The 12,052-nt window shown below is 38.0% G+C and overlaps 2 protein-coding genes across 2 annotated transcripts; one reads left to right on the top strand and one right to left on the bottom strand.

The window, feature by feature from the left end:
- Nucleotides 1-394: 394 nt before the first annotated feature.
- LOC141902270 (tetranectin-like protein) lies at nt 395-2,867 on the bottom strand. Its single transcript, XM_074789918.1, has 3 exons — nt 2,591-2,867; nt 2,090-2,269; nt 395-615 (listed from the first exon to the last, which is right to left on the bottom strand). The coding sequence occupies exons 1-3, from the start codon at nt 2,865-2,867 to the stop codon at nt 395-397; spliced, it is 678 nt and encodes a 225-aa protein (XP_074646019.1).
- Nucleotides 2,868-4,466: 1,599 nt separating this feature from the next.
- LOC141902027 (sphingomyelin phosphodiesterase 5-like) lies at nt 4,467-8,636 on the top strand. The gene is made up of 7 exons (XM_074789658.1): nt 4,467-5,316; nt 5,764-5,839; nt 5,916-6,056; nt 6,142-6,231; nt 7,144-7,385; nt 7,728-7,812; nt 8,611-8,636. The coding sequence occupies exons 1-6, from the start codon at nt 4,474-4,476 to the stop codon at nt 7,809-7,811; spliced, it is 1,476 nt and encodes a 491-aa protein (XP_074645759.1). The 5' UTR covers nt 4,467-4,473; the 3' UTR covers nt 7,812; nt 8,611-8,636.
- Nucleotides 8,637-12,052: the final 3,416 nt, after the last annotated feature.

Genomic DNA, 12,052 nt, shown 5'->3' with positions numbered 1-12,052 from the left:
GCACCAATAACAGATAACAACTATATATATATACATATATAACAATTCATATCACAACAATATTTATGAATATACAATTCCATCTTGGTTACAACACAATCTGCAGCCTGCAACCTGTATCCCTTCAGACAGATCACCGCGCGCATTTCTGAACACTTGTGAAGTGTGGACGATTAGTTTTTGAAAGTGTGCTGATAAAATGTCTAATGTCCGGTGTTTGTAGTTCATTTTCAACTAGAAATATCTCACTGAACACATGTGAAGTGTGGACGATCTCAAGTTGGAAGAACGGTGATGATATATGCAGGGACCAGGCTTGAAGAGATACAGGGTCCAGCCTAAGGGGTACAGGGCCCAGGCTGCAGATCAACACGTATTCACATAACAGTGTAAATTAAACTTTTTCACAAATATAAGAAAATGGCGTTGAACACGGAATATCGTTCATTGCACTGTTCTCATTCGAGGGCAAAAACTGTAAACATCTTTCATATGTGGAACTAGGATTATCGCCACCCCAAGTAAAATACGTCATCGGTCTGTGATCACTCATCCAAACCCAGGGTCCGCGTGGTGAATCCGTCTGTTTATCCCAACCTCCAAAAATCGGTCGTTCTGAAATCAACATTTAAAAGCAATATGAATTTGTGAACCCGGGTCAACAGTGGTTGAGTTAGTAGAAACATTCTTGATTTAGAATTCCATGTTGACTTTCAAAGTGTAGAGTCAACAGTTAGGTTTGATGGTAATTTTTACCCTTTGTAAGTTTTCTGGTCGCATTTTGTTTTAGTGAACACATCTATACAATATTGTGTTGGAATACAATTTTGTACTTAATTAACAGAGCCTCAACAAGCTTTTATTCATGTGTATCATTTCGAAGTGTTTGACCAGATTCAAATACTACACGTGGAATGGGTCCCGATAATTAAGCAAGGGACATCCACCATGTATCAACATACATCTTCGCGTACAGCAGCTACCATAGCCTTTAAATTGCGACTCACATTTCATCCTTCGGAATATTCCTCATAATTATTAATGACCTTCTATAACTAGGCTGTTATGATGGCTAGTTGTATTTCAACCACACGTGGTTAAAACTGACATAAATAATTCAAATTTGCGTGTAGTTTTAAAAAACAATCAGACTCTAGATTGTCGTCCATCAAGTGCGCTATATTCTGTACGTTGAGTGCCATCAATACATATCCCTATATTCTACGTATCATTAATGTAATTACTGTAAAAAATAATTTTATTGAAAATCTCCTGCACTGAAAGCCGATTGCTCATGTATTTGCTCATGTATATAATACTTACACATACACAATAACAAACAATAATATAACCATCAATAGGGCTACTGCATTCGGACCTAGAATAAGGCCACCCGAAACATTATATCGATTTACAGCCTGCCGAGTTTCACATATCGGTTTCATTTCTATTCAGTCCATCGTTTTTTTGAAACTGGACCCAGGTCTTACAAGGCCGGGGTAAGTACCCAATGGGCATTAAGGGATGTGTGGTATCTTCCTCCCCCAGTAATAACTGAATGTAGAAGCATTTGTACTTTAATATGAATTTAATTTCCTCAGAGTCAACTAGAAACACATCCTCTTACAAACTCACACCACTTGGTGTGACCGGTGGTCAATAGGTTGTATTAAGTTTAGCAGTTTTTTACCCATAAGATACCGACCGTTGAGCCGACATGTCTTTCCACATTTCTCCATCGACTTTCCTAATGATGGATTATTTCAATTATCAAATATTGCCGATTATTTAATCTCTAGAACTCAAGTAGTTTCACTGTTACATGAAATTGTCATTTTGTGAGTATCCTCAGAACGCGAGGGGCCGCAGCTGTTTTGGGGTCAGTCCGGGACCAGTCTCGGGTCAGTTGTTCAAAAGTTGATCTTATTCGTAATGAACATACCGGAAGTGCTTTTTTATTTCGATAATGGCGGCCAAAAAAGGAATGATTAGTTCCGGTCATCACGGAACCACTGCGCCCCTCTTCCCTAAACTAGTTTCCCTCTCACCCAGCCACCCCCCCCCCCTCACCCACTCCACCAAAACTCACCATTTGGGTGATTCTGTTTCAGATATGTTTTTAAACTGTTCACCGCTAATTCAGTATCGGGTTCTGCCAGTTTAGCTCCCATAGCAGAACAACGGTCACGCGCAGCATCAGTAGATTCGCTCGCTAGTATCATCTTATAACATGAGTCGACAATTTGAAAATAACCGTCAGGACACGTGACTGAAATAAAAAAAAACACTTAGAAACATAACTCATATGTTAAATGTGTGATATTTTTGAAATCTACTCAATCGTCTATCAATAAAATCACCAGAGTTGCTGAAGACGTGTTTACATAAAGCAGAATAAAGCAAGCAAGATCCGTGATTTAAACCAGCCTTTAAAACATGTAAACAACCTTTTATTTCTAAAACGAAAAATATTTTAGCGTCAGATTGAAAATATATATACCCCAGAAAAACCACTACCACCGCCTAACGCGGCATAACACTTGTACTGTAAGCGGTTGCTGGGTTTAAAACACCTAAACCATGTTTTTACCTCGTGATTTCAAGTAGATCGCCTCCTCTGAATGTGAATGAGTCTTATTCAAGTCTAACGACGTATAAAGTCTACAATAACTCGATTCGAATTGAATTCCTGTACAATTATCTTCCTGTGAACACCAGAACGCGCAATGTATCCTCGATTTTACACCGGGTAAATTCTTATACGCTGTTTGACCCCCCGCGACGAGAACGCTTACAAAATTATATTCAGCGTTTATCGAAAATACGTTGAAGAAAATCATCCAAATTGTAACTAATTTCTGAGACATTATGGATAATGTTCTGTTTGAATTGGGGGTGTGACGACCGATCAGCACCAGCCCCGTCTATCAGCTCGCTCGAATCACTAGTCAATAACAACCCGCCGCCGCGTATCAGTGTAAAAGCATTTATTTTGTCTGATTTATTCATAAAACCTTTAAAACAATCAATTGAGTTTATTTCGCTGAAGTGCACAGACTACCGACTATACTACTAACGTACACCGAGGAGCATCATCTAAATACAGTTGAATGAAATATTCTTCATAACCCGGCACAAATTAAAATACAAAATTATTGTTCAAAAAAGAGAATGTTCAATAAACGCAGTAACCCTAGCGTTGGCCTGTTTAATAAACGTAGTAAACCTAGTGTTGGCCTGGTGAATAAACGTAGTAACCCTAGTGTTGGCCTGTTTAGTAAATAAATGTAGTTACCCTAGTGTTGGCCTGTTTAGTAAACGTAGTTACCCTAGTGTTGGTCTGGTGAATAAACGCAGTAACCCTAGTGTTGGCCTGTTTAATAAACGCAGAAACCCTAGTGCTGGCCTGTTTGATAAACGTAGTTACCCTAGTATTAGCCTGGTGAATAAACGTAGTTTACCCTAGTGTTGGCCTGGTCAATACACGTAGTAACCCTAGTGTTGACCTGGTGTCGCATTGTAGGTAGAATCTTTTACATAGAATCGCAGATATAACGCGATTGTACTATTCAGAAATACCGCAGAGTTACGTCAAAAATTAAAAGATTAAATGGACATGACGTTTCAAACTTTGGTTTCACCGAGAACCTCAGTGTTAGCCACAGATGTGGCCAGTAACTTAGGATCGTAGAGCAATGGGACAGCTGCGGACATCGGTGGTCGGAGGCATTTTGTAATTCATACATTTCATAAAAAATCATATTCAAAACAAGTTTTTCGTAGGAACGAAATGATATAGTTCGTGGGAACGAAATATCCAAATATGGTCAATAGCCAGAGACTTTCACACTGTGTGGAGCTAATTAATTATTCCTGGCGTCCCTCTCAGAGGCGTCGTAAACAAACAAATTATATCAATAATTTTTGCTCGATTCTAATCAAATTCACTAATGAGATTATATTTTATTCACGATTTTCAGTCGCCGTAATGAATTACAATAATGATAGCGAACAAGTCAAAACAACGAGGATTTAATTAGCGCATATGGAAAAATTGATAATGATTCAATTTGTTTGGTACGATATCATAAATTACGTTATCAATGAATTCTTTAACTCCCGGTACTAACTCCCGGTTAGTGAAAGCTTGAGTCGGAGGCCACCCTCATTCAGACATCACAGGTAAAACGACCGTCATGCAGCCATCATATCGGAGGCGACCTCTATTCAGTCCTTGAGTCGTACATTGACCCAACCCTCTTTCCAGGACAAAACTAAAGTTTTTCTATCCTTTTTCGTATCAAAATCGTTATCCATAGTCCTATTCCATCCGATTATGTTCTTTTCTATCTATACCACGTGCTCAAAATTAAATTATTGTGGGGTTCGAACCTATAAACTTTAACAAAAAAACTACATCCGCTTTCAACAATTTCTTTCGATAAATTAAAATAAATGAAATTAAATTGAACGATGTTAAATTCTGCGGCTCATTCTGCGGCGATTTATCCGTGTTTATATCTGCTGGTAGTTCACGATGCTGCGTATATTTGTATGTATCCGACTTATTGGTTCATTAATCAATTCCTATCGTGTTTTATTCCGACGACTTTAGAAACGAAATTGAATCCGTTATCGACGATTGTCACCGGACTCATTCTGTCAGTCGTTTATATGACTGGAATTATTTCTACTCTGCCGTTTGGAGTTTACGGATTCGTATTATGGAACGGAATTCAATTTTATCGTCAACCGTTTCTGTATATATCGCCTGAGAGTGCCCGTCAGGAGACTGGGCCGTCTACCCGGAGGAGGCGCGAGTCCCAGTCACAATGGAGCTTTGCTACGGCCAATGTGTGTCTGATGCCTGAATGTTTATCACGTTGTAATAATTTCAGTGATAATATTTCACGCGCCAAGAAAATAAGTGAAAGTATCGTAGCGAATCAGAGAAGAGCTTTAAATCAACATCGATTCATCGAGAATGGAACAAAGAATGGTAGTCGGATCGGGAATGGTGCAAATGTTAAGCGGTCTAATTTTGGAAATGCCGTTAATTTTCCAGTTTTAGATGTTCTATGTTTACAGGAAGTGTTAGATAGAAGATGTACAGGAATTTTAGTAAATAATCTGAAACGTGAATTCCCGTATATTTTATATGACGCTCGTCTTGATAGTTTTAAAGACAATATGTTTATGTTGAACAGTGGATTGTGTATTGCTAGTCGATTTCCAATCATTCGTGCACAATTTCGTTGTTTTCCCGATAAGATATTTGCTTGTAGATTCGCATCTAAAGGAGTTTTAATGTGCAAGGTTAGTTCCACATTTGTGTGAGTTTGATTCCACTCTGGACCCAGTTCCACAGTTGTGTGAGTTTGATTTGACTCTGGACCCAGTTCCACAGTTGTCTGGGTTTTATTAGACTCTGGACCCAGTTCCACAGTTTTGTGAGTTTGATTTGACTCTGGACCCAGTTCCACAGCTGTGTGGGTTTAATTCAACAATGGATCCAGTTCCACAGTTGTGTGAGTTTGATTCCACTCTGGACCCAGTTCCACAGTTGTGTGAGTTTGATTCAACTCTGGACCCAGTTCCACAGCTGTGTGGGTTTAATTCAACACTGGATCCAGTTCTAGAATTGTGTGGGTTTACTTGGACAAATATCATTCCTGATTCTGCACTGTCCTGGTCTCGAACTGTAGAGCTGGGTCTAGAACTAATAGAACTAGAGCTGGTAATAATTTGAGTTCATTTATTCAGGTTCTCGTTGGTGAAAATGAATTGGGGCAAAATAGTGTAGGTTTCATAGCTACAACTCATCTTCAATCTTACCAAGGTAAAACTCAAATATCTGCGATGATGTCTTCATTAATTTTGGTTGAATATTTAGCTGATTTATGTTGTATTTTTAGGGACAGACCCGATTCATCAGAAACAATTAAATAGTTTGAAAACATGGATTACTGATTTTAAACAGGGAAATCTCGGTGATGATGAGAAATTAGTGTTTGATATCATTACTGGAGATTTTAACTTTGATAATTATTCATTAGGTAAAAATTGATAAATATTGAATTGATCGTTTAATTATAATTGATTGAGCGTATCATTAAAGTGATATTTGTTAATTATTTTCAGGTGATGAAGCAGATTTTAATCATTCATTATTTGATGAATTCACGGATGTGCCTCGATATAAACCAGGTCAAGATTATGACTGGGCTGTCGGTAAATATGAGAAGACACTGCATTCTCTTAGACCCTGCACCTCTTCAGACATTGGATATATCGATATCAAAATTATTCCAATTTTTGACACACATGTTCAGAACTTCACAAGAGACATTTTCAATTGAAAATGAACTACAAACACCAGATATTAGACGTTTTATCAGCACACTTTCATAAACTGATCGTCCACACTTCACATGTGTTCAGGACTTCACCTGTGACATTTTTAATTGAAAATGAATTACAAACACCAGACATAAGACATTTTATCAGCTCACTTTCAAAAACTGATCGTCCACCCTTATTTCACATGTGTTCAGTACTTCACCTGAGACATTTTTAATTGAAAATGAATTACAAACACCAGACATAAGACATTTTATCAGCTCACTTTCATAAACTGATCATCCACACTTCACATGTATTGATGACATCACCTGTGACATTTTTAAATGAAATCAACTACAAACAGGAGACATTAGACATTTTATCAGCAAACTTTCATAAACTGATCATCCACACTTCACATGTATTGATGACATCACCTGTGACATTTTTAAATGAAATCAACTACAAACACCAGACATTAGACATTTTATCAGCAAACTTTCATAAACTGATCATCCACACTTCACATGTATTCATTGCTTCACCAGAGACATTTTCAATTGAAAATGAACTACAAACACGAGACATTAGACATTTTATCAGCAAACTTTCATAAACTGATCATCCACACTTCACATGTATCGAGGACTTCACCTGTGACATTTTTGAATGAAATCAACTACAAACACGAGACATTAGACATGTTTCTATCACCATTCTTCTAATTTCTGATTGCTCACACTTTACCCATCTTTAAACATCTGAAGGGGTATAGTCAATTCAAACTGAATCTATTTGTAGGAACCGAGAGGAGATTACATTTATTATGGAATGATGAAATTAAAACTCCTGAGAAAATGAAACAAGTTCTCGATGATCCGATCAAAAGACAGTATTATTTATTGGATGCCGATATTATTGATCAGAATTTACAAATGGGATTTGAGAACACGAGTTTAGACTCGAATGGTGAAGTGATCCCGAAAACAACCGGCGGAAAACGTAGAGTCGATTATGTTTTATTCAACAATTCTCTGAATCTGGTAAAATATATTTGCTTTCACACGTTTATTTATCTATGAATAGAGTGAAACTCGCTGCTGCTGCTGCTGCTGCTGCTGCTGCTGCTGCTGCTGCTGCTGCTGCTGCTGCTGCTGCTGCTGCTGCTGCTGCAGTCAGAATAATTAACTTAACATATAACATCAGTTGTTCATCACAGGAACTTTATGTTGATGACTTATCAAAGTGATGACTTACACTTTGTAATTTGAATAAGAAATACAAATTATGACTCAAGAATAGTGATCCGATGACGACTTAAAGCGAGTTTGATGGTGAATATTTTCATAGTTTTGAAGTTGTCATGTTATGGTTTCTAATTTCAGGAAGCCACTGCGTACAATGTTGTAACTCAGCTTTGTCAATGGACTGATCACATGTCTGTATCTCTGACTGTAAGAGAAAAATGAGGTAAATCTAAATCATGAATCAAATCATTCTTTCATCAATTATTCATTCGTGTTAATGTATGTTTGTTTATTTTCATGCTTCACATATCATTTGAATGCTGGTTTGTATGTTCAGGTGTAGATTTGTTTTGTATGTTTAGGTAGATGGTAGATTTGTTTTGATTTTGTATCCGTTCAAACCTCTAAAAATAAAAATACAGGGTGGCCACTTACCGGTACCAGGAAATCGCGGAAAAGTCAGGGAATTTTGTAAAAAAAGCTAAATATCAGGGATAAGTCAGGGGAAGGTGTTTATATTGCTGGATCGTGCATAAAATCAAACAATTTTCATCTATGTCTTTGATATTTGACTATGATTGGATTATGAGCAGATCAATGAGTCAGGGAAAACAACGTGCATGTCAGGGAATAGTCAGGGAAAAGCTAGACGAGAAACAAGTCAAATAGAAGTGGCCGCCCTGCTAAAGCACTTCAAAAACTCTTAATTAAATCATCCACTCCAGTTCCTTACAAGTCTTTTCATAATCTTGAACAAAAATTCTCAATGTATTTAAGCACATATTATACTTTAACCTAAGAACTCACTATTGTGGGTTGTATTGAACTCACTATTGTGGGTTGTATTGAACTCACTATTGTGGGTTGTATTGAACTCACTATTGTGGGTTGTATTGAACTCACTATTGTGGGTTGTATTGAACTCACTATTGTGGGTTGTATTTAACTCATTATTGTGGGTTGTATTTAACTCTGATTATTGTTATAATTGTTGTTGTAATTTTTGTTTTGTTTTGTGTAGAATATAGATGAATTCAGTATCTCGCGTGAAAAACATTATCAAACAATAAAAAGTGGTCAATGAAAAAATCAATCTTTGTTGTTTTCTCGTGATTAGTGGATATTCGAGGATTTGAACCTCGATGAGGAACGTACGATACATATTATGATCCTGGAAATAATGGAGGAACTGGGTGTACCGGGGTTCGAACCTACTGGCATACCATCCCTTCACCTGCCACAGTTTGAACCAACTACTGGACTGGTTGCCCTTCGAACCCGCAACCAGTCTAACCAACTACTAGACTGGTTGCCGGTCTCTGCCTGACCCACTGCGATTGCAGGTGGCGCAGAATTGGACAGACGACCAGTCTAACCAACTACCGACCACATTCCCTCACCTGTCGCATTTCAAATCGTCTCGGTCACATTTCCTCATCGCTCAGATGCACCCTCACTTACCACAAGTGGAGGAAGCAACACTATTTTTGAAAGCACACCAAACCTGAATGCGGGCAAATATAAGGCATCCTATTCTATAAACACCACTAAACATTTTACAGTTGATAGCTGCCATTTTGTTCGGGACCCTTTTGTCCTGTATTGTTGGGTGATTTTTTTTTTCTTTTTAAAAACTATTTGCGATGCGTTTTTTGTCATAATGTCCCCGGACCCAACCTCCCCGGTAGGGATTCGAATTCTACACTCAGCCGCGGCACGAACCTTACCGTGACAATCTCGATGCCATCAGGTTCGAATTCCTGCCGGGGGCGGATGCTCCGGGGTCGTGGATTTTGACAGTTTTAGCAACATTTAAACCTTGTGAAACTCTAGTTTCCATCTAAAATTCATTTCTCAAATTCGTAACAATGCGAAATGAGGGTGATATAAAAACCTGTGGCGCACGCGTAAAAATTCAGGGTAATCAACTTTGAAATTCGTTATTTTCTGTTATAATTTTCGAAAAAATCCAAACATTTCAGTAACTGACTATAAAGAAGCAGCCGATTTTGCAGCTCTGAGACGTGACTCGTCAGCCGGCTCTAAAATGTTCGAAATATCCCGTCTTTGTGGGAAGAAATGATCAGAGCATTTAATTTGAAACGAATCATATTGGGGACACTACACACCTGCCGTATTTTCCCGAGGGACCAGTTAAACATAGTCAGAATTCAGGAAGAAATGGTCGATCGAATCTCTGGAGAGAGTTCCACTAGTGTTATAAACCGCGTACGTCCAGATGAGACCAGTGATGAGGTGTTCCACGTAGAACTGGATCTGGTCGCGTTCAGATGCTCCGATCGTGTGTATTACAAACTTTTATTGTTTGATAAAATCTTCGTATCTTCCATAAACAACAATTTACTAGACCTGATCATGAGTCATGGGAATTTACACCACCAAATATTTATTACCCGGGTCAGTCTATTTTAGATTTAAGATTCAGCGATGAAATGATCGCAGAATAGCTTTAATCGTTTTGCGCACCGGGCGCCCGGAATAACAGTGGACCAATAAATCAGCACTATATAGGTTTTATCAAAAATACATTAAGAGGATCCTTTTTATGTATTTTTTGTTTTATTCAAACGAAAGAAATTCAAACGACTATAAACTACAGTTCAAACTCGGCGCGTCTTTACAGAAACGATTCCCACGAAACAATATCAATAATAGTAGTACTCTGTACTGGATTGCTACTGAAAATAAGAGATTCTACTGTAGTTCCTTAGCAAGAATGTACTTCACCACAAAATGACCAGCACCACCAGCAACGCAGCAGCGGCAGCAGCAGCGACAGCAGCGGCAACAGCAGCGGCAGCGCAGCACAGGGCAGTTCTACGTGCATCAATAAGTGGTAGGCAAGAAAGTAAACCTATATCGCATTACTCTAACCCGAGACCTCCAGCACGCTTATCATGCGGTCCACACACCAGAAAATATGCACAAAATGTTGGGTCCATTTTTAAACTATATTCAAACTTTGAGTTGTACCGAATTTTCAAAAACTTTCAAAACCCTTTCCTTTGAATACAAAAATAAAGAGTTTGATATTAAAGAAAAATCGTATTTTATTGTGTAAACAGTTTTTAATTCGCTTTCAATACGCGAATGAATTCAGCGCGCGCGGTCTTAAAAAAACCGTTAACAATGTTTTTATTTAAAATCCCATATAGAGATAGATAATGGTAGCGCAACCGGCGCTCGCGTCTCCAGTTATCATAAATCCCTGATGGTTTTATCGTTAATGTACTCTATTTTGTTCGAAGTCTCTTTAGTCGCAGAAATAACGTTTGAAGAATCGAATCTACAAAAATAAGTCATCAGTGTTTGAGTCGCGCACCCAAATAACTAACAGAACCAACCCATTTGCTTAAAGTTGCCTCTAAGTAGGTTTTTATGATGATAATGATAAAACGTCCCCGATGATTGCTGTATATTGTCATACAGTCCCCACGTGTGACTGAAATAAGGTATCTTCCTTGGGTAAATTGTAATCCATGAACAGTAGCCGGCTATTCGTGTTACTTTAACTCGTAATTTGACCCGCTTTTTACTGTAAACCTTTATATAATAACCGACGACTTTGGGGACTGTTTTTTTCTATAAAACCCGAACAAACCCGAACAAGTGACACATAACACACAAGATGATCCTGCTGCCAATTCGGTGTTGTTTATGAATTTATCATGGGTTGGAAGGTCGTAATTCGAATACGGAGTAACCTTTCGGGGCGGAGTTTCATAACTAGAAACTTTGTCTGACGTTACGTCCACTGAGGCAAAGCCGTATATATAATATAATATAATATAATATTATCATTTATAAAAGTTCTTGATTTCTGTCAAACAAAGGGAAAATATATTTGTGAAGTTTGACTACATTTCTATGAATTTATAATAAATCGCTTTTTTATTTCATCATCTGAGAGAGGTATTAAAGGGACAACATAAAATTACACAAAAATTGATTTGTTTAATTAGATCAACAAAGGCAACATAAGTAGCTATAACGAGGGGCACAATACATACCCCGTAGAAATTCGTCAGGGTTATTCGATTAATTCGCCATCTACCGGCTGAAATCGGCATAATATGTTTTTACACAAAATGGTAGCGAATGACGTGAGTAGTATCATTGGCTGGTGATCACTCGAGTCTGTGTCATCGCGATCTGAACACAGATATCTCACAGATCGAAACAAAATCTACAAAATATTCAATAAATTGTAGAATTATGTACATAATTCGCCGATGAGTTCGATTTGAAGTTGATATTGATGTAATTTAGAATTAACCGTCGTTCGCGTGTTTGAGAGTGGATAAACGCGTGCTGTCCGTCTGTCTGTCTGACTGGTCTGCTGTCTGCTGCCGGTGCTGCTGCAGTTCTGGTGACAATGTCGCGACGAAAACAAGCAAAACCACGAGCTGTAAAACGTAAGTTAATTATTAACGCAAAACCTT

The sequence above is a fragment of the Tubulanus polymorphus genome, chromosome 3, assembly GCF_964204645.1.
Source record: "Tubulanus polymorphus chromosome 3, tnTubPoly1.2, whole genome shotgun sequence".
Classification (NCBI taxonomy): domain Eukaryota; kingdom Metazoa; phylum Nemertea; class Palaeonemertea; order Tubulaniformes; family Tubulanidae; genus Tubulanus; species Tubulanus polymorphus.
Note: the sequence above shows the minus strand (reverse complement) of the source record. Positions and strands in the feature narration are given on the sequence as shown.

Coding starts and splice junctions, on each gene's coding strand:
- LOC141902027 (XM_074789658.1), top strand. CDS start 4,474: ATGTTAAATTCTGCGGCTCATTCTGCGGCGATTTATCCGTGTTTATAT. Junction 6,057..6,141: donor CTTTGATAATTATTCATTAG/GTAAAAATTGAT, acceptor AATTATTTTCAG/GTGATGAAGCAGATTTTAAT. Junction 6,232..7,143: donor AGATTATGACTGGGCTGTCG/GTAAATATGAGA, acceptor ATCTATTTGTAG/GAACCGAGAGGAGATTACAT.
- LOC141902270 (XM_074789918.1), bottom strand. CDS start 2,867: ATGTCTCAGAAATTAGTTACAATTTGGATGATTTTCTTCAACGTATTT. Junction 2,270..2,590: donor GATCTACTTGAAATCACGAG/GTAAAAACATGG, acceptor TTTTTATTTCAG/TCACGTGTCCTGACGGTTAT. Junction 616..2,089: donor GAAACAGAATCACCCAAATG/GTGAGTTTTGGT, acceptor TGTTGATTTCAG/AACGACCGATTTTTGGAGGT.